The sequence below is a fragment of the Cyprinodon tularosa genome, unplaced genomic scaffold, assembly GCF_016077235.1.
Source record: "Cyprinodon tularosa strain WSP-4 unplaced genomic scaffold, ASM1607723v1 ctg14, whole genome shotgun sequence".
NCBI classification, from domain to species: domain Eukaryota; kingdom Metazoa; phylum Chordata; class Actinopteri; order Cyprinodontiformes; family Cyprinodontidae; genus Cyprinodon; species Cyprinodon tularosa.
The window spans coordinates 895,690-918,032 of NW_024038220.1; the positions used below are offsets into that span (position 1 = coordinate 895,690).

General features: G+C 37.7%; 2 protein-coding genes across 3 annotated transcripts; one reads left to right on the forward strand and one right to left on the reverse strand.

Moving 5' to 3' along the window:
- Positions 1-8,936: 8,936 nt before the first annotated feature.
- mrm2 (mitochondrial rRNA methyltransferase 2) lies at positions 8,937-13,075 on the reverse strand. The gene is made up of 2 exons (XM_038278324.1): positions 12,728-13,075; positions 8,937-10,086 (listed from the first exon to the last, which is right to left on the reverse strand). Exons 1-2 carry the CDS (start codon positions 13,014-13,016, stop codon positions 9,656-9,658), a joined length of 720 nt encoding a protein of 239 aa, XP_038134252.1. The 5' UTR covers positions 13,017-13,075; the 3' UTR covers positions 8,937-9,655.
- A 2,048-nt stretch (positions 13,076-15,123) lies between these two features.
- Positions 15,124-21,827, forward strand: nudt1 (nudix (nucleoside diphosphate linked moiety X)-type motif 1). Of its 2 annotated transcripts, none has more exons than XM_038278243.1 (4): positions 15,124-15,320; positions 15,446-15,606; positions 19,623-19,768; positions 21,439-21,827. In XM_038278243.1, the coding sequence occupies exons 2-4, from the start codon at positions 15,455-15,457 to the stop codon at positions 21,609-21,611; spliced, it is 471 nt and encodes a 156-aa protein (XP_038134171.1). In that variant the 5' UTR covers positions 15,124-15,320; positions 15,446-15,454; the 3' UTR covers positions 21,612-21,827. The 2 variants fall into 2 exon arrangements, with proteins under 2 accessions (XP_038134171.1, XP_038134170.1); XM_038278242.1 differs by having other exon boundaries at positions 15,125-15,320; positions 15,442-15,606.
- Positions 21,828-22,343: the final 516 nt, after the last annotated feature.

Genomic DNA, 22,343 nt, shown 5'->3' on the forward strand with positions numbered 1-22,343 from the left:
GTGATAGGTACATTTTAACCTTTTTATGTAGCTTTGACCAGATGTGAGCTAAAGAAAATTCACACTATGGGCCGGATTTATCAAGATCCAGTTTTGCGTGCAGTAATTTGCGCTCGCAAACTGGAATTTTGCGCGAGGGGCTGAACCATGGTTTGCGGGTGATTTAACAAGAGCGATTGCGTAACTGGTGGCAGGTGCAAAACTGTTGGAGACGCCCTATTTAAATGATGGTTTTGCGCGTTTTGTGGTTTGCGGCAAAGTAGTTTGTAGTTTGTACAAACTAGTGCATTAAGAAATTTTAATCTTACAGTGACACCCCCACCCCCTCCAAAAAAAAAAAATTATATATATATATATATATATATATATATATATATATATATATATATATATATATATATATAAACTTTGGCAACCTTTATTCCCTAAGGTGGTATGTGGCTGAATTTCTACTTCACTGCAGTAAAAAAAAAACAAAAAAAAAAAACAGGTGTTTCGTATTGGCCTGTAGAAAAATGCACATACCAAATGGCTCACAATGGGACTGTGGATGAGATGACTGCACGTACACATCCCCGCAGCATTGGCATGTTGCTCCACAGGCGCAGGGGGGAGGTTGGCGTTCTCCGGTAGGGCGTCAGGGCGACATGGCATTTAGAACGTCGGACAGCACTTCTGAAAAACGAGATTGGGAGATCCCAGCTCCAGCCGTACGCTGGAATGACCCAGATGCGAAAAAGTGCAATGTTGCAAGGAGTTTTGTGATATCTGGTATTGCGTGGGTCCTCCTTGTGGCTGGCTCCAAATCCATTCGGAGTTCCCCCAACAAAATGGCAATGCTGGATAAACGATATGTTTTGATGATCGCTTCCTCGTTCATTGCAAAAATATTCACACAGAGTGAAAAAATGCGTTCTCTGCGTCTCCTTGCTTCATTTCGATGTCTCCTTCTTGCAATAATAACCGCTACCATGTGTGCGCAATTATGCACACAGACCATTTGCACCTTCTTTTGAAACATGTTAAATATAGAGTCAGATACCGTTAGCAAAATTGCTTTCAGGTTTAATAAATCACTTTGCGAGTGCTAAATTAATATATTTACATGTTCTCCTCCTACAAGACGCACTTTTGCGTGTAAACGCCCCAGATCTTTTAGTCATCAGGCTCCTCTCCTGTGGAACCAACTACCAGTTTTAGTCCGTGAGGCAGACACCCTGTCTACTTTTAAGGCTAGGCTTAAAACTTTCCTTTTTGATAAAGCTTATAGTTAGAGTGGCTCAGGTTATCCTGAGCTATCTCTATAGTTATGCTGCTATAGGCTTAGACTTTTGGAGGACATAGGGACCCCCATTTCATCAATCTGCTTCATTCTCTCTCTGTTCTCCTATTCTGCAGAATCTGTTAGTTCAATCTCTAACCTACTGCTCTCTCTGCTTTTCCTCAGAGTAGCTTTGCCTCGTCTGTTCCTGTTTGGCTGTGACGTCATCCTGGAAAGAAACATCAGCTGTGCTGCTTCCATCAACACCCTTGTTTATAGATGTTGGAGATCGGCCTGTTTTCCAGTGTGGTCCTGTTTCTCTGACCGTGACTGAGTGGATGTGCTCTCTTCATCCTCTGACATGGGAGCTGGCTCGGAGCTCGTCTGCCTGGCTGTGTGTTTCCTGGACGGGGCCGCCTTTTACAGTTGCTTTTTGAATCTCTGCTTCTGTCTCCTTGAACCCCAGTCGGCCTCGGCAGATGGCCGCTCACACTAAGCCTGGTTCTGCTGGAGGTTTCTTCCTGTTAAAAGGGAGTTTTTCCTCTCCACTGTCGCTACAAGCATGCTTAGTGTGAGGGATTGTATTTGAGTCAATAAGTCGATGCAATCAACTGGTTTTCCTTAGACAGAAAACTTTGTATCAATTTGACTGGATGATCTGGTTGAACTGTAAAGTGCCTTGAGATGACATGTGTTGTGAATTTGGCGCTATATAAATAAACTGAATTAAAACTGAATTAAATTAAATATTGCATATTCATTGCAGAAAAAGTACTAAATGGATAAGAGACGCTATTTAGCACGTTTTAAAGACCAAATCCTTTTAGCACGCTGTTGATAGATCAGTTTGTACATTTTTTAGCGTGCGCAGTGAAATAGCTCACGTTTTTATACACGCAAACCTTTGATAGATCCGGCCCTATGTCATAATATAGGTTTAGGTTCCAATCAATCGATATACTTTGTATTCCCCCCGCTTCTACCTTGGTCAGTTCTGACTCTCGGTTTTCTGATTTCAATCTGTGGAGGGATGTTTTTATTTTATACTCACACACATCTCAGAGCTTTACTTGATAAATGAGCAAAAAAAGAGTCTTTGTTTTATAAATACTGTTATCAATAACCATTGTCACACATCTAAACAAACTGTTACTAAATCAATATGGATTTCATTCCTGGAATAATACAGAGTGGATAAAATCACATTTCTCATATCTAGCTTAACTCTTGCTGTTCATTACATTCACACTGAAATATCTTCATTCTTGATAGAGTTAGATGTGATAATACACGCAAGGGGTTCACATCTATTGCTAACTCATCTGTCCACTGAAACGTAGGTCAGCCATTGCAGAAAATCCTGGAAGTCGGTGGGGCTTTAAAAGTTTGAAACGTCTATTGCTCATCAGATGAGAAGATGAGAGGAAAAGAGATGAAAAGAAACAGAAGAGCTGAGATATTTGAAGCTCTGGTCACCTCAAGACAAAAGCCGTCAGACTTACATGGTCCACAGCGCTAAATTGATTCCTTTGCTGGAATCAAGTGCTGTTGTCATCAACAGTACATGTTTTTTGGTTTTTGCTTTTTTTTTCTGACACCAGTTCTTTGCTGCAAACAAAAAACCTATTGTTTTTCTACAAGCCTTCCTAAGATTGTTTTCTTTTATTCTTAAAACAATTATTTCATTCATTTGGGGATCTGGTTTTAACACAACAGGTCACCTTTTCACTTCTCAACAATTATACTGAGAACGGGTACTGGCTGGAGCCAAAAATAGTCATTCCAAACAAACATCAATGTCTGGACAGACTAACCAGCTCTACTCCCTCTGACACCACCCAGGCCAATCAAGAAGTCTGCAGTCTAAAATCCTTTGGCAAAGACAGAGACAAAAAAGATTGGACTGCTATCCTGCAGCAAGTCACTGAGCTGTAAACCCACAGCTGAAGTTTCCATGGACACAAGTTGGAAAGATTTTGTTACTCTGATGATTTAGAACCAGTAAAAGAAAGGATACAGAAGAAAAAAAAAAAAGAACTTTACACCATTTTTTATTCGCTTTCATGCTAAGGAAGAGCCCAGTCAAACAAGCACCTCATTTTGTTAAAGGCATTTGAAAAATCCGATAAAATCCCTAAAGTGACCACTTTAAGATTACTTTATAATGTTTCCAAGAGCGCTAAATGTTTGCTCCTTATGTCATGAGCTTTGATTCTCATCATAGTTTAAATGCTCCTCATTGTATTATGTTAATTAGGTTGGGTTTATTACTTATGTTTCACAGAAAATTTAGGTGAATAGTTTATTGCTAATAATGATTAAATTCAGTTGTTAGCTCAATATTTAAATATGTTCTAATCTGTGGTTGAATGTAAGTCATTGTTCTGAGGACATTAAGCTACTTGCCTTTGCGAAAGTTAAAAGAAAAAGGTAAGGAGAACATAAGGAGAAGGAGATCATCGTTGACTTTAGGAAAAATCAGCCTAACCACGCTCCACTGCTCATCAACAGCTCAGCTATAGAGGTGGTCAGCAGCACCAAATTCCTGGGGGTGCACATCACAGACACCCTCACCAAACACCACCTCACTGGTCCAAAGGGCAAAAAAGCGCAGGCACTTCCTGCAGAGGATGAGGAGAGCCCACCTGCCCCCACCCATCCTCACCACCTTCTACAGAAGCACCATAGAGAGCGTTCTGACCAGCTGTCTCACTGTGTGGTGTGGAGGCTGCAGTGCCGCAGATTGGAAAAATACACTCTGTGTATACAAAATGACAATAGACTTTGTCTAAGTCTAAGTAAGGTATTGATTGATTATTAGAGAAATATAAAGGCTGTTATTCATTCAATGGTAGATCAGCCAATGCAGCAACAATAATCCTCTAAATATGCTGGTGAAGATGCTTAGTATTCCAGGTCATACTCATTCCAAAAAAAAAAAAAAACAAAATGCAGCAATTCAGTTGATCCCTTCCCGCTATCATCGCAACCCCAACCCCTTTACAGGGGGACAGAAGACCCCTATTCAGCCAGGCCAATAATTCCGTTTAATGACACCCAGAGACATAGAAAGGTATGGGGCATTGCAGGCTAACAAAAGAAGCCAAATGACCCCCATTCCAATGGGGAAGACCTGTTCGTTCGTTTCAATTTGCATGTTTTCTAAACAAAAACAAGGCCTTGTTGGGCTACGGTATATAGCCTCGAACTCAACACTATTCCTGACATTTTGAACTAAAAAAGCTTCCTGGATGGGAAGCGAAACGTCTCCAATCTTGGAAACCGGTCCAGTGAATTGTTTTTTTTTTTTTTACTTTTTTGGAATCCCCTAAATCAGAGATCTTCAACATTTTCCAGGCCAAGGACCCCCAAACTGATGGCAACCCCCCTAATTGCGTTATATCAAACTGGTCCTATGGTCACTCTATTACAGATGGAGTAATGTAATGAAAGTAATTTCCCTATGGGATTATTAAAGTATTTCTGATTCTTATTCCTCGTTGATGCGACAGGTGTTGTGAATGAAACGGTGCCCAGCTTGAAAGAGCTCCTGTGTGTCGCTGAATGTGTGCATTGATGACTGAAAGACATCTTCTGCCTCCATTTATCTGTTTACTGCAGTGTGTTGAATTCATGATAAAAATGTATTCAAAAACATTTAAATTAGTGGGAAAAATTGAAGTGGGAAATATAAAAGAAAGTCTAATCAACCAAAACGTCCGTGACCCCCATGCAGTACCTCTGTGGACCCCCTAGTGGCCACAGAACCCCTGTTCAAGACATCTGCCCCTAATAAATTCTGTACCCTGTTAAAATCCATAATTAAAATGCCAAAATTATTCAAACATATAAGCATGTGTGCCATGATGTGTTAGGTTCAGATTATGTTTATTATTTGTCTGTGCTTTTCCAGCATTGTTCTTATTGTTTATAATGCTCTGTAATTACTGCTATTTCTGTCTCTTTTAATCGTATTTCTTGTGTATCTTTTAGTGCTGCCCTTTAATCGTGCCGTTGTTTTCACATTAATGTATTTTCTGTAATCTGGACTTGTTCTGGTACTGTCCTTATAGTGTTTTTCTGTGTTTGACTTTTTTAATCATTCCCCCTCAGCCAAAATCCATATCTTCTCATTCTTCTCATGTCTTCTCTCAGCATTTATGCCCTCTTATGGTTCAATTTGTCACTGGCTTCTTTGTTTGATTCCTGTCTTGGTTTATCATTATTATCATTGAATCTGTCAATTAGCCATGCTGCTTGCAAGCATCCAACATCAAACATTGACAGCAGTATGTAAATTTTTCAACTGAAGTATAAATGATCAAAATCAGAAGAACATTTAAAAAGTGAAATGTAGAAAATTGTTAAAAGTCAGTTACCAAAAAAAAATATTAATGTAATTAATGCAAATTTAATATTTGATTAATTGTTAATATTTTGTACATTCAGTAAGTTGAACATAATTTTATTCATTTGTTACAATGACTCATTGTTTTTTAGTTTGATGTGAAAATATTTAAATGTTTTTTTTGTCCCAGCAGTTCCAATCTGGCCATGAATGTAATTGGCAGCATCATATCACGAGGGATTGGCTGAATTACTGTGGCTGAAACAAACAGGAGCCTTTTTAACTAACCAGGAAACATTTTTCTCATAAAAGGAGTCCTATTTTTTGTCCACTACCAAATTCATGATGGCAGTCCTTACTTTGTGTCTGCAAATGTTTGTTTGGCTCCGTCTTTGGACATTCAGGGGCTCAGAGGAATGATAAATGTTTGCCAGACGAGAAATTCATTCTGGCAACTCAGGTCAGCAAAAGTGAATTGGATGATACAATAGCAGAACATGATATTACCATTCCTTTAATTTCCTGTCAATTGGTTGAGATAATGTAGTGTGCTGTGTTGTTTGAGGTCGTGCAAAGATTAAAAAAAGGAAAGATTCTTTCTTTGGCAAAATGCACTCAGTGTTTTATTGTATGCTGTTTCCATCGTAGCACAATGAACTCTCCCAAGCTCCTGTCCGGCAGGCAGACTTTAATAAAAGCTTGTAGATGGTGAAAGGAATCTGTTCAGCTCTTAAACCATTCAGTGGCACTCTGACTCGTGTTCAGCTTCAGCATCACAATGATCAAGGAGAGGTGAGTGTCTCTTTTAAGAATCCAGCCTTTTCAAAACATTTTAAATTATGGGTATAAAAAGGAGAAAACCGTTCTTCAGTTTCACATAAAGAAATTGTGTCCTTTGATTTTATAACTCTCCTAACAGATATTTCTAATAAAGTTTAATGCTTTTGAAACTCCTTTTTTATATAAAAAAAACACAAATCCACCTGCATGAGATAGATTTTAATGAATAGATTGTTCTTTTGCAACATAAAAACGACCCAAACCTTTCAGTTTAACTTCTAAATCTAACGTTTGTTTCTCTCAGCCCGTTTTCCTCTCTTCATTCTGTAATTTTTACATCTGTACCTTCATCTGGCCAGAAAAGAATGAATTAACCTGTGAGCGAATAATCATTCGTCGTGAGAGCGAGTCGCTCAGCACCGATGGAATTTACAGATCCCACAGCAATTCTGCAATAATTTGAATCTGAATAACGCAGGGCAGAATAATCAACAAGTAATGAGAAATAAAATTGGTCATCTGTTCACATCTTTCACTATCAGCTTCATCAACAGGCATGACTGCTCCCTTTCATTCCAAACAATCATCTTTAGAGGTCAGTCCCCCTTCTGTGCAGTTAATTTTGCCGAGAGGCATGAATGTTTCAGTCTGTACTGTATTGCTCATCACTCCTGAGACACAAAGGCCAAATAGCAGACTTATAAATGTATTCAGGTCTTCTTTTGCTTGATAAATGCAAATTTGATCTTGATTAGGCTTTTCTTTTTCATTTTGAAGAATGATCAGAGGTAAAAATCTATTAAGCGGTAATCTGATTTCACTAAAAATGATCAGTTATGAGTAATTTGGGGCAGTTGAGTTTCCTAAGGAATGAAAATTTGTCAATTAATCTAAGAGGCATGAATTCATTGAGCAAATCTAACAAACTGGGTGAATGCTTAACAAAGCCATTTAGAAGTCTGTTTTTTTTATAAATTATGTTTTAGAACCTAAAAAATAGATTTTTCATTGTGAGAGTCTTCATAAAAAGTTAGATTATACCTCTGATCCCTCTTGAGATTGAAGTGAACCTGTAACAAATATTAGCTGTAAGGTAACTTGATGCAAATACATCATTGGAACAGTGTCTTTACGTATATTTATTTAAGCAATTTGCAATATTAGTAGAATTTCATGCAGATAATAATAGATTAATCATGCTCATTTTATGTTAAACCCAGAGCACATCAAAATGGTCAAAGAGCATGAATGATTGCTTAAATGCTGCATGGAATTGAGAAGATTTACCTGCAGCTCTGCCAAAGTATTTAAGAACTCCAGGTCACTTTAGTAGCGACCGTCAGCTCATCTGCATTGTTGGCTTTCACATCTTTCATTTTCCTTCTGATGGTACTCCATAGATTCTCCTTGGGGATTAGGTCAGGAAAGATTTCTGGCCAATGGAGCACAGCGATACCGTGGTCATTAAAGCAGGTGTTGGTATCTTTGGCAGTGTCAGCAGATGCCAAGTCCTGCTGCAAAGTGACATCAGCATTTCAATGAAGCTTGTCAGCAGAAGTGCTTTAAATTTTCCAGAAGATGGCTCTACAGACGTTTAACCTAATATAACACAGGAGAAATACAGCAGCAGATGACACGGCTCTCTAAACCATCACTAGTTGTGCAAACTTAATACAGAACTTCAAGGAATTCTGTGCTTAAATTTCTTTTAACAGACTCTGGAAATTTGATCTCTACTTGCAATGCAAATCAGCTTGAGTGGAAAGAGGACCTTGGACCAATGAGCAACAGTCTGGTTCCTTTTCATCATTTAGGTAAGATTCTGATGCTCAGCAGTATCGTGTGACAAAATGCAAGTTATTGCAAACATTCTAGATATAACTGCTCTTAAAGCTATGATTCCAGTTGCATTTCATTCTTTGTGAAATTCACTCACAGTATTGAAAGAGTTTTGCTTCATGATACACCTAGGGCTGTGGGTATCCGTTTCCTGTGCACCTTTTTCAGTGATACATTCGTCTTCTGTTGAAATCCCATTAATGATTGTAAACATCCAGTAACTTACCTTTAGGTGGAGAGTGTGGGCGACTGCAAGATTGTTTTGAACTCAGCGATGTGTCCCATGATTCTGAAGGTTGTTTATGAAGAAAAATGCTTTTTCCATAGTTCCTAAGAATATTTCTAATGATCTTAAGAACTTCTGAGAGAGAGAATTTTGGATTTCTCCTAGCTGTAAATCCATAATTAAATTAATATAAAGAAAAACAAAGTCATCATACAGGGAGTGATCAATCTAGAAGGGTTTCAACATTAATTCAATTACTGAAATAATTAAATATTTCAATCATGTTCTTATTTACTGAAATGCATCCATAAAAATTCTATTCTATTTCTAGTCTATTTCATTAAATGTCAAGAAAATTACAAAATATTCACATGCATAAAATGTAAAGAATTAATCCCATATGACAAATTAAAATAATAAAAGAGGCACATTGAGCAGCAGAAACTAATACCCAACTATAAACTGGACTAAAGGTTCAGCTCTAGCTGCAGAAACAATGTTTATTGTTAATTTATTACACATTCTGTATGTTAATAATTTTATTCAAATAGGGGAGACAGGAAAAATAGAAGAAAGCCAATCCCTGATGTGTTTTTGCTGTGATTGAGGTGAAATTGAGAGATAGAATAAAATTCATCAACTTATTAACAAATTTCAACTAAGACCTTAGAGGCTTTCCTCGTTCAGACAGCAAAGGTGAATAAGAGTCGAATAGGTTCAATCTTTCTGTCTGCATACTTTCAATGAGTCCCTCTGTACATGACGCAGCAGGGGAAACTGTTTCACTCTTAATCTGCTGTTCATAACAACTCCACGTGGCTCCAAGTCCCTAAAACAACCATGAACATCAGAGCTAAACAACTTTCTGCATCAAAGCAAATACTAAAAAAAAGAAGAAAAAAAAAACGGCTACCGGGGGGCAATAATAAGAAAAATGCTCTTGAGGAATCTCCCTGATGTCTTGCATAGGTTTTCATTTTACTGATTAAGTGCTGCTTCTGTGTTTGGTTTGCAGGGCACAAACGCACATCGCAGTCTTTAATATGCTTGAGTTTGTGCCTGGAGCAGAAAGCCTCACTGATGTCTCAACACTGCCATCTTCTGATAACAGCCACCAAGTAAAACACTTCATGTTCAAACAGCCTGCTGATCAAAGACACAGCAGAGAAAACATGCAGCAGTCATCAGATATATACAAATATTACTTAAAAGGCTTCCTGTACATTCTAGCGAGGAAATATTTCTCAGCTGAATCCATTCGGCTGGCTTGTGGTTTTATAGTCCGAACGCTGCTGAACACGGATGAGAGTTTCTCCTGAAGCTGATGAGAAAAAACCCCATCCCAGTATTTGCAAAGCAGAGAGCCTCCAGGCAGCAGAATCTTCTCAGCCAAGTCTATCAGAGACAAACACATGGTGATCAGTCTCTCGTGGTCCATGTCTCTGAAGCCACTGGCGTTGGGCGCCATGTCGCTCAGGATGATATGAGCCTCCCCCTGGGGGAGAAGCTCCCTCAGCTTGGCGTGCGTAGCGGGGTCGGTGACATCGTGACTGGAGAGGAAGTGGGCTCCATCCAGAGGTGGTATGTTGAGAAGATCGATGCCAATAACTGTTCCACGCGGCAAGTCTTGATCTAAAACGACAGGAAACAGCCACTGAGACACTTCATTTCCCATCTATGTGTGTGTTATCTGTTACCACCAACACCAGCCTGTGGCAAACTGAGCGACAGCAAAATAACCTGATAAACAAAACCATTTTTAAAAGATATGGTTCTGTTCCTAATCCTTCATGCCCCTTCAGTTGTTTTTAATCTCTTTGATTCCAAAATTAACTTGACTTTCATTTAAAAATTCCACACTAGTGTTTTGCAAGTTATGCATATTTCCGCCAACTAAAGTGTGACAAATTAACTTTAATCTGTTTCCAAACCATAGATACTAATTGGTTTGCCAAACTCATCTTTCAGAAGTTTAACATCTCGGGGCCGTGTTATCCATCACAATGACACATCTGCCGGTATTTACTTATTTTTTTGTCAAAGTGTTTAATGGAGGATAATCTAGAACAATCTTTGTATCAATCTTTATTTACAGAAGCGTCACTAGACAGTTATGACCTCAATGTGACAATGATGACAGAGTATACTGATTGATTTGGAAAAGAAGTCCTGGCATTAAAAGTGTGAAAGCTAATATCTGGACATTAAATTTGCTTATTAAATGTGATTGTAAAAAAAATAAAAATAAAAATTTTAGGAAGTCAATCTCAAAATGATAATTTGTGTTTGAGATTAAATCTTTAGGAAAATCCGCTTATCACATTTTCGGGCCGACTTTCAGCCTGATTGTGCGTCATGAGTTGTGTAGTGTACGAGGGGCGATCAGCCTCTTACGACCACCTCCCGATCAGGAATGTTTGATTTTTTCTCGACCATCATGGGCAAATCGCTCAGGGCGCAAACATGGATTTTTCTTTTTATTCTTCCTCTAAGTTGTAACACAATGAGTTAAATGCAGTTCTGTCTGTAAAATTGACAGACCGTAGTAGTGAACAGGTAGATTGCATCAGTACATCGGGTGGAACATAAATCGTGAGCTGTGAGCTCACACTTTACGACTAAACCCTGCGGTTAGTCGTACAGTGTGAGCTGTGGCTACGTGCAACGACTGAACAAAATTGCACAGTGTACGCCCTGGTTTAACTGAACTGTTAAACCAGGTAAGTGACTCACTGAGATCATCACCTTCTATCAGATGATTGTGGTCACTTACCTGTGTTTCTCCCACCAGAGTGTCTGAGATTGGGCGTCTGCAGCATCTTTTTTTGCGCTGCATTTTTTTTTTTTTTGGGTAAAATTTGATTTTTTTTTCCCTTGCTGCTTCTAGCTTGTATATAAAGCAGTATTGTAATAATATATGATTCCAGGGCTATCAACTCTCACCCATTAGGTTTGAGACGCATCTCAGTGTCTTCACACGCTCTCACTCCGTATTCCCAATTTTTCAAGCTAAAAAATGACGGACATTAAAACTCAACTCCATTTCACTTACTTATATATGAAAATACAATGGTGATAAAAACCCAATCTGTGTTTTCAACACAACCTTAGTGCTATCACATAATGACATGCCAGGTTCATATCCAGTCCGTTTTTTTGCACCAGCCCACCTTTTCACTGAGGTAAGGGACTTGCATCAGAAATATTTCTGAGCAGTTATTACGAGGTATGTCATTTTAATTTTAGCTTTTTTATCTGGACTAAGATAATTAACTTTGTAAATTAATGAAGATTTTCAGCAGTCTAGCACGCGAGTTTTCTCTATACCTACTGCTTATTTTAATGATGTTTACTCCATGTTTTCTCTTGTTTAGCCACCTGATTTAGTCCCAGTTTTAGTCCCATTATTGCTCAGATTAGTTTAATAATCTCCCGTTGGATTTTAGGACTAATTAAACAAACAATAAACTAAATTCTTTAATATTTCAGGTATTCCTCACAAACCCATAGGAGGTCCACAAAAAGAACCATTGCATTTTATTTTTCAAAAAAAATCAGCCACCCAAGAAAAGACCAACCACATTCAGAGAGGATGTGCTGAACAACTGTTATCCAGGATTGATATAATTACTGTAATTACTATAATTACTTATCTCATTCATCTATTCTTATTTTGGTCCATTGAATATGTTTAAGAACTTAATTTACATCACATCTACCAAAATCAAACAATTGTACAATTTGTCAAGTAAAAATATAGATTGAGTAAAAACGATGCCAAATTAGGTCAGTTTAGCCAAAAGATTGGTTGAACACAACTCTCAACCCGATTGAAACCAAAAAATTGTGTAAAAACTATTATGTTTGATTAAAAATGACACCTTTTATTTTGCTCATCATTGCCCAATTTCCACAAACACTTTCACTGTAGCTTGAGTTTATTTCATTAAATGGCAGAAAAACTGTGCACATTAAATGATCACCATTACTAGTTACTCAGTAACATTTATTGTGCTATAAAACTTTTACATTTTACAACTTTGTTTCAGTTAAATCCTCTGAAAACCTCCAACCTATAGCTGCGCCTGTCCTCATCTAACCCTGACAAGGGTTGCATGTCCAAATTCTTTCAAAATCTAACTTCAAGGTTTGGTGAATTATTAATGTTTAGAAATTAAAACGCATTTTAATGACAAAACATGCATCTATATATGATAAAACGTTTGATATGTAAAACAGTAATGTTGGAAATGCAGAGTGACTGGAAGCTGACCTGTCCCAGCAGAATTGACCCTTTGCACCGCCACCTGGCTCCAGGCTCCAGGCGCAGCTCCGCAGTCCACCACGCTGGATCCAGGCTGTAAAAGCCTGAACTTGTCATCTATCTGGAGGAGTTTGAAGGCGCTCCTGCACCGGAAGTTTAGAGCGTGTGAAGCTTTAACATAGGGGTCTTTGAGCTGCCTTAAAACCCAGCGCTGCTCGGCTGCAGTTTTTCCCTTCAGCTTCTTCATCGCACTGAGCGAGCAGTGAAAACATCTCTTCTGAACTGAAACACTCCACATCAGGCTGAATTCAGGGTCATGTTTTCCCCGTCATCCGTTGCGCATGCGTGAAGCAAAACTCTGTGTACTGCTTATTTGGGTCCCCCTTAATTTGGAAACAGGAAAAAAAGTTCCTCTGAGGGAGAAGGATTTAAACTAGAGCACAAAATCCACGTTTATTTATTATTCATATATATATATATTTTTTTTTCAGATTTATCACCAAAGATTTTATTTATGTATATTATTATATATGATATACATTTGGACTGATTCTGTTTATGTTTTTAAGAGTGAACTGAAACCTATTTGTTTAATATAGCATTTTAATTCCAGTAGATTAAGGGTTGTTTTTTGACCATGTCTTTCGTGACTGTAAATGTATTTCATTTGTATTTTAATTTTGGGAAGCGCTTTGTGACCTCTATGTCTGTGAAAGGTACTATGTAAATAAACATGATTAACTTACTGTACCTTTATAAATATATAATAATAATAACCTAGATAATAAGCCAGATAAATAACAAATGTTACAAAAAGTAAACTCACACAGTTTGGTCCAAATCTCTGCTAGTTTAGATACCTTTACCGTATTTATTTTCATGGACTAACAGAACAATGTGAAGGGGAATACTGTAGCTCTTTGAATACAACCCAAAAACATAAATAAATAGGACTTTTAAGCTACAGTGTGTAATAATTACAGGGATATACAGTCATAAATGTGATATATTATACATAACTATGTTATTTATCATCATCTACGAGCTCAGCCTCTTAACCTTAATATTTGCGTTGCCTTAGAATTCGTTATTTATAATTACATAGGAGCGGGTCTCGCAGCCATGGAGGCAGACATCTTTGCGCTACGGCAGCGCAGAGCCAACAAACTAGCGATATCGAGATCGCCAAAACGTCACAACGATGTAGAAAAAATAACGGGTATATTTATTATCTTAAGTCTACATGAAATCTATACCCTACATAGACTAATGAAATACTATCTGTAAAATTATCTATGTAAACAAACCTCATCACTTGAGAAGGTAGGTGATGCGGACGTCGTGGAAGACATTTTGTCCCGTAACGCTCGCCGTACTGTTGGGGGGGAGAAGCGGTGGGGGGGAGATGTTCATGTTGCTGCAGTTTGCAGTCTGACCGCTAGATATCGCTAAAAGTTACACACTGTAGCTTTAGGCAACAGCCATATGTAATTATTGTAGTTATCTTTGCTGATCCTCATTTATTGTGTTCAATACATTTTTTATAGTGATTTAATGACTGTAAGGTTACCACTGCTGTAACCAATAACTATCAAGAGTTTGGTTTGAGTTGTGGGCCTAACTAAATGATTCAGTTCAATTCAGTTTATTTCTATAGTGCCAATTGACAACACAAGTCATCTCCAGGCACTTTACAGTTCAACCTGATCATACAGTCAAATTGATTCAAAGTTTTCTATCTATGGAAAAGCAGTTGATTGCATTGACTCAAATGCAATCCCTCTCACTAAGCATGCTTGTAGCGACAGTGGAGAGGAAAAATTCCCTTTGAACAGGAAGAAACCTCCAGCAGAACCAGGCTGAGTGTGAGCGACCATCTGCCGAGGCCAACTGGGGTTCAAGGAGATAATAATGTGCAAAACTTTTAGTCTTTTCTCATTTTATATATACAGTGTATTTTGGTTTCTTGAAAGGCGTTTTGAATAAAATGTATTATTATTATTCAACTTTAGTGTTAATTTTCAAATAAGTAGTTTTACAACTACATTAGAAAATTAATATCCTAACCTGATCATTCAATAAAGTGATTTAAAAACCAATAAAATGCAAAGATAGTAAAATATGCAATGAAATCAGCAATACCAGCAGAAGCATTTACAATTATCATATGTCTATTCACTTTTCACAAGATGTATAAACAAACCTTTAACTCAAAACTTATTTGAATTCTATTTTTCCATAAATATTATTATTGTTCATATTATCATAATTATTAAAAAAAATATATATTTATTTTTATTTTGTAGAAAACGTTTATACTGCAGCGTCACGTATTTCATAAGGGGAGAAACAAAAATCAGGTTTTGGGTTATTTTTTCTAGTCGGACATATTTCGAAGTGACACACACAACAGATCCCACAACCAAACGATAATCCTCCTGCGGTATCTCTCTCTGTAGGCTGACCGATCCTTCTGTTTACAAATCTTGCCATCGATGACGTCACCGCCCCGCATACTCCACGCGGGCGCCTCGTTTCAGCGCTGGTTTGCTGTCTTCTTGGATAAAATATACGTGTTTCAGCTGGGATTCTTCTGCAGCATGTAATTAAAACACTTATTATAAGAGAAAAAGGATACTATTATAACAGCTGCAGAAGCTTTTTTCCCGTATTGTTCCAACTGTTTTCCCACCACTGTCTTATTATCTCCTCCTTTTTCTCAGTCAGTGAGATGAGATGTTGACCTCCAAGCTGCTCACTCTTGTTCTGGTGGTCCAGCCTGGTAAGGTGCTGCTGGGCATGAAGAAGAGGGGCTTTGGGGCTGGGAAGTGGAATGGGTTCGGGGGCAAAGTTCAGCCTGGAGAAACGATTGAGGATGCCGCTAAAAGGTACATTGATATAATTAATTTAAAGTTAATTTGTGGTTAAAGGGATTGAGGGATCTATCACAAGCTTCAATTGTTCAAGCAGGTGAGTTTTGTTTATATGAGAAGAAAACAACTAAATTAGGGCTTTACTGGAAATATATGGTTCTTGTTCAGTAACTAATTAAATTCCTAAACTTAAAGGTATAGTGGAGGATTTTCTCGAATTTTTTAAAAGACCCGCCCTCTCCACTTTAAAAAAAATTTACATGCACAACCCTGTACCCGCTCCCGAGAGGGAACGCCTACTAAACGCCTGCGAGAGCACGAGCCCATTTCTCCTTGTGCAAGCTCTGTTTAAAAGTTGCTGTTTGCTTCGCTCATACAAGCTTGTTAGTACGGAGCCCCTCTGATGACATGGTCAAAAAAAAATTTTTATTGTGGCCACGAAGTAGTATTTCGTGCGCACGAAGTAGTATTTCGTGGCCACGCAATAAGTATAACATGCGCACGAAATACTTATTAATAATATTAATATAATTCCTGGACAACTGGGTAAGCAAATCGAGTGCGCCTTCTCTAAGGTCTAAGGCGCGCTCGATTTGCTTACCCAGTCGGTCTCCGCCAGTCACGTGACATTTGTTGCTAAGACGCTATTTTAGGTGGAAAAGGCGTAGTGTAAACAACCGCAGCATAGCTAAACGAAGGACTAAAGGCCCGTTTACATAGCAGCCTGTCCAAGATAAGTCATTACAGTTAACATAAGCCTGAAAACAGGGGCGGATTTATTGATATTATTCATAAGTATTTCGTGCGCACGTTAAATTTATTGCGTGGCCACGAAATAATATTTCGTGCGCACGTTATACTTATTGCGTGGCCACGAAGTAGTATTTCGTGCGCACGTTATACTTATTGCGTGGCCACGAAATAGTATTTCGTGCGCACGTTATACTTATTGCGTGGCCGCGAAATACTACTTCGTGGCCACAATTAAACATTTTTTTTGACCATGTCATCAGAGGGACTCCGTACTCACCACCAGTAAGAGAAAATTGGGAGGAGCATGTAAGAAGGCCTTACCTAATCATGTCAGCAGAATGAGTGACAATTAGGAGGGCCACTTATTTTGATAATCCACCCGGAAAAAGAACATCCTCCACTTTTAGCCTAGTAAACTAGCCCCACCCACCAGCTGCCAAAATAATTTTTGCCTGCAAGTTTGGTCTAGCACCGATCAATGCCCCAGACCCTAGAACTGGCGGGCCAATCACAACGCAGAGATGTGTTTTGAATGTCTGGATGCAAAACGGGGGCGGGGTTTGGAGGGCGTGACGACAAAGCTGCGCGACGCCGGAGAAAGCACAACGCTAGCATGCACTACGGCAGCAGCAGCTTTCAATGGAGCGCTTCGTTGAAAATTAAAAGTTCTCTTTTCTGTTGCTGTTGTTCAATAAAAGTACATTTTAAGATCATTTGAATCGAGAATATTATACTTTAAAGCGTCACTATATAGTCCATTTACCGATTTAATGCGTAATTTTAAAAAAATTATTTCCGAAGTTTAGAGATCCGCGGCAACCAGCGGAGCCAGGCAGCCAGGGCTAACCGCAGCCCATCTGCAGCGACCCTCTGTCGGCATAGTGTGAAGGACCGCTGGCTCTGATGGCGATTTTTGACTCAGCTTTGGAATCAGTTCTGGAAGGATTAGACTTGGGGTTTTCATTGAAACGTGAGCAGAAAGAGGCTCTACGCTCATTCATTTTTAAGAAGGACATGTTCGCCGTTTTACCGACATGCTGTTTGTTTACACTCCCCCACCAGCTTCCTGTCGTGCTTCCTAGGTCACAGTTTGTTGCTCTCATTGGTCAGACATGGTTTGAAAAGCAACGGGTTGTTCTCATCAACAATCTTCCGATGTCTCATTCATCGGGGCCAGACTAAATTACACATTTAATCTCAAATTTATACCTTTAAACACATGTACAAATTTATTACACGTTGAGCATTTTATTTCTGTGTATTTTGATACCAAGACTTAATGAAAACTTAAAGCTATGTTTCTGAAAACATGTTTATGTCACGTAAACAAACAAAAAGAAAGATCTTAGTGTTGTTTTGGGCTCCCCTGCATGAATTAGTGAGCCAGTGCAGCTCCACATGGAGGCGATCAGCCTGGGGCTTTGCTGAGGTGTTAATAAAGTCAAGGTTGCTTTATTTATGGCTTTAAGCTGGTCTGCCTGGTGCCTTAGTTTCTTTTTAATAATTTGGTTTAGGTTCATAAGTTTTTTTTTTTTTTTTACAAAGCATAATTCTACTTTACTTTATTTCTTTTACTACCAACATATAACTTCTTCTCATTCCCTTTGAATAAAGGTCCTTTTCCAATCCAGGTACATCCAGTTACGTCATTTCAATAAGAGCAATCAGCATTTATATATAATCCAATAAGGAGTCAAGTTTAGCCAGATTCAGAAAATTCAGTAAAATAAATGTTTATCTCAGGAAACCAGATTATTAATTTTAAAATTTAACTCTAAGGAAGTGGGAGAACATTGGGGAGAAACAAACCAGGCTCAAGGTGGACAGATGTTTACAACTGCTTGATGAAAAGCACAGAGACTTTCAAATATTAACATCAAGAAATGTTATTTAGGTCTCAGCTTGAATAACTAAACAATGTTTTGCACAAAGGGATCAATTTTTTAATATATTTACCCTTTGAAGCAAAGCTAGTGAGAGTAGCAGTAGCAGTGAGAGTGAGTTCAGAGTAACAGAAAACAAAAGGTAAAATTCCTGATTGGTGAAGATTTATTCCAATTATACAAACTACATTTATATTTTATCTAGGAAGTAGTGATTATTCATGACAATATAGTTTGTTCTAAAAATAAAGTTAGAAGGCATTCAGGCCCACTTCAAAACTGTTTCCAAACAGAGAGACCTGTTTTGCCTTTAAGAATGTTTAATAGTTATAATACCGATATTGACCGGATAGGATATTAGCACAAATCTTACCAGCTTTTATTACTTATTTTGTACAGTAGAATGTTAGAAAAGGCTTGATTAATTAATATTACTAAAGTAGGGAAGAAAAGTTAACACCAAAAGGTATGATAAACAGCAAATATATGTAAAATTAACCAAAGAGTTACACAAACGTTTAATAGAAGCAGATTTATGTCGATATGCTCTTTTCTTTCATGAAGTAGTTATTAAAATGCATCTCTCAATTAGCCTGGTCAATTAAGCTCCATACTCTCCGTTATTAAACCTGTTACAGCGTGGATATCTATTCATTTCATCTGTAACAATAACAGTCAAGACTGCAGCTGCAACAGAGCGATGCTTTATTCTGTCCCTTCAGGGCAGTTTATATCGTATACATTTCAACAACTGGCAGCTGTAAAAGCTTTTCTTTTTTTAGAAAAAAATATGTCTTTGCTTCACATACGTAGTTATATGATTGGTTCTAAACGAATTCCGCTGATTCTTTTAGTCCCACCTTTGAAATAAGGTTCTAAACGCTCCTTTCCAGACTTATATACACAGCCTAATCAGCCTGGCTGGCCAGACTATGAAGCTTTGTGCTGAATATCACATAAATTGAACATTTTCTAACAAACAGCTGTAGATGAACATTAGATTTTGTCTGAAATGGCTGAAAAGGAACCTGCTGGTAATCGTAAACATGTGCTTACCTCCATATAAACAGTATAGACTTATTTTATATCAATTTTGAAAACAAAAATGCAATATATTTAAATATCTCAATAAATTGCCCAACCCTAGTTTTTCTGCTTCCACACATGAAAACCTCAAATGGCTGAATAATTTCCTCAGCATGCAGTGCAGTTCTCCACAGTTCTGCTAATGACCTGAAAATTTGACTGGACACGTCTTAAAGGTGCAGGACGCGAGACCTAGAGGGCCGGAAATGAGGAACCCTGTTCTAGTGTGTTATGATTTGAAAATAATTAAAGCAGTTATAGTGTCTGTATGGAGTTCAGTTTAGACAATAATTTTATCTTTCTTCGTAGGGAACTTCATGAAGAAAGTGGCCTTACTGTGGACATGCTTGACAAAATTGGAAACATCAAATTTGAGTTTGTTGGAGAAACTGAGCTGATGGATGTCCACATCTTCAGAGCTGATAGTTATAACGGGGAACCAACAGAATCAGATGGTAAGTTCCTTATATCCTGAGAAACCAAAGTATTTTAATCCTTAATAAAAGTAGAAGTGATACAAAAACGAGGGGAAACAACATTTTAAATATCTTTCTAAGAAAAGCATCTTGAAAACCCTAAAGAAGAACGTCTTTTTGGTATTAGTTCCTCCTAAACTTGACTACTTTGAATTTTAATATGAAAGACTTTAGGCTTGATCGCAATTAAATCACAGTTTCTTTCTTTCTTTTTTTTTTTGGTCAATAAGCCTCCATCGTTCTCTGTGTGCCATATTTATATTGATGAAAATACTTCAAGCATCTCCGGATTCTTCAAGTTTTAAATTAGAGAAAAAAGTGTTATTTAAAGTTTTTTTTGGTGTATATGTTCATCCCTTCAGTTTACAGCACGTTCATGATCCCTGTGTTATATAGGTGGGTTAAGAAAGTGGTTTGAAAAGTAGTTAGAAAGTAAACATTGTAAGGAACCCTGAGAAAGATGTTTGAAGGAACTGAAAGACAGCTGAAGGTAAGCAGGTTATATGGAGGGAGACTTTTTTCAATAACCTATAAAAATAGTAATAACAGCATCACACTGTTTACTGTTCCTTACAGGATCGTCTGTCGAAATAAAGATGTTTCGCTGCAGAGGAAAAAAAAGATGTTAAGGGTTACCTTTAGAGGAAAGGCTTCAAAAATATGTCAATACACCTTTAAGAGCAAAAGGAAGTGTAGAAAGAGGAATTTGCAGAATTCACACACAGGGCTGTGTGCTTTCTAAGAGAAAAATCGAGGTCAACTGTGTGAGGATTAAACATACCGATAAACTGAAAACCACCACCTCTGATACAATCAGACATAAATAACCCTCAAGCAAAACCTCTGGAGGGTAACAGAAGTCAGAGATGAGAAGCGGAAAGGGGAGAAAAATACTTTAGGTTTGGTCAAGTATGAAAAACATTTTATGTGCATTTATTTCACGAAAATCAAGTAGATTAAAACATTCAGAAGCTATTGAAAGATTAAAACAATGTCATTGCAGAGCAGAGATTAAAAATATGAATAGAAATATGACTCTAGAGGACGAGGAGCTTATGGTCCTCTCTATCAAGATACCAGGCCTACATCATCTGCCCTCTTCACCACCACGCTTGACACTTTTTAAGAGGAATAATACCAATATTTTATGCTAAACCTTACATTATCATTCATGCCTAAGCATTTTTAAGTTGATCGTCATCTGCCAAAAACATATTGATCCAAAAGTCTTGGGTTTCATTCATGTCTAAATTTCAAGCCTAAGTGCTTCAAAATTGTTTTTCCCAACAGGTTACATATAAGCCACATTTGATCGGTCTCTTTTTAACCAAACAAGTGCATCTTTTAATATTTAGAAGTTAAATTGATCTTTTGGTTGTATTTATGCTGAGCGGTTTGTTACCTTTCCTTCTTGACATTGTGTTAAACAGTATCTGTGTCAGTCTGATCAACCAACTAAAACTCCTGTTTCCATGGACGTGGCCCCACCTGTTGTTTCTATCATTGCTACTTTTTTATTTCTTACCCAACAATAACTGTGTGTTGAGTTATTATCTGATCAAAATGAGCATTGGAAGACTAAAATAAGTCATATTTTAGTGCCGTTATTTTTGTTGTTTCTTTTTTAACTCGTATATTGTGTTTTGCAGAAATGAGGCCCCAGTGGTTTGACTGTGACAAAATCCCATTCAATCAGATGTGGGCCGATGATATCTTGTGGTTCCCCTTGATGCTACAGAAAAAAAGATTTGTGGGATACTTTAAGTTCCAGGGTCACGATGTAATTCTGAGCCACACGCTGGAAGAGGTACAAGAGCTGTGATGTAAAACAACCATGCAGCAATTATTTGTTTGGGACCAAAGAAATCTTTGTTCTTAAGATTTTGACCATAATTAGTGGAGATAACTGTTGATGTTCACGGTTCATTTAGCAGAAGAAATGAGAGGATCCTTTGGACCTAAAGAGAGATGTGAAGAGAAACGTTTACACACCTTACAACTGTAACATGAGTGAAAATAAACCTTTACCTTTTATAAATGTGTTTTATGTGTTTTATTCAGAGGAATCACCAAGTGAACCAAAGCAGCAGAATGTTGCAAGTTTATTTAGTACAAAATAAAGCTTTATCAAATCTAAATGTCTATATATAATACATGTAGCCAAAGTTTTTTTAATCTGATTTTAGATTAAAGGCAAGGTAAAAAAAAAAAAATAAAGTTGATGACCTGTCAGAAGATGGTGATTTGCTGTTTTCTGTATCAGCTTGTCAATAAGCAGCAAATTGTGCTTTTGTAGAGCGACACTGTCAGTACTATTGCTTAGTCAATAAGATTAAAGTGTGTCTGATCTACAATGTCAAAGTTTAAGGACAGTCCGCTTCAGAAGCTTATAAGACAGTTAACAGAGAAAGACAAGTTTTTTTTTTTTTTTTTTGTGGTTTGAAAGTTTGCGAACCTTTCCTGAATGTTCCATGACTGCTTTGATCAGATTTTAAACAAAAAAAACTCCAAAATGCTCCCTTTTAAGTCGCATTGAGAGGTACGTCCTGCACCA

What these genes read in the sequence shown, in the direction of transcription:
- nudt1 (XM_038278243.1), top strand. Translation starts at nt 15,455, where the DNA reads ATGTTGACCTCCAAGCTGCTCACTCTTGTTCTGGTGGTCCAGCCTGGT. An exon ending in ATTGAGGATGCCGCTAAAAG is followed by an intron (nt 15,607 to 19,622) that starts GTACATTGATAT and finishes CTTTCTTCGTAG; the next exon opens with GGAACTTCATGAAGAAAGTG. An exon ending in GGAACCAACAGAATCAGATG is followed by an intron (nt 19,769 to 21,438) that starts GTAAGTTCCTTA and finishes TGTGTTTTGCAG; the next exon opens with AAATGAGGCCCCAGTGGTTT.
- mrm2 (XM_038278324.1), bottom strand. Translation starts at nt 13,016, where the DNA reads ATGTGGAGTGTTTCAGTTCAGAAGAGATGTTTTCACTGCTCGCTCAGT. An exon ending in GGTCAATTCTGCTGGGACAG is followed by an intron (nt 10,087 to 12,727) that starts GTCAGCTTCCAG and finishes CTGTCGTTTTAG; the next exon opens with ATCAAGACTTGCCGCGTGGA.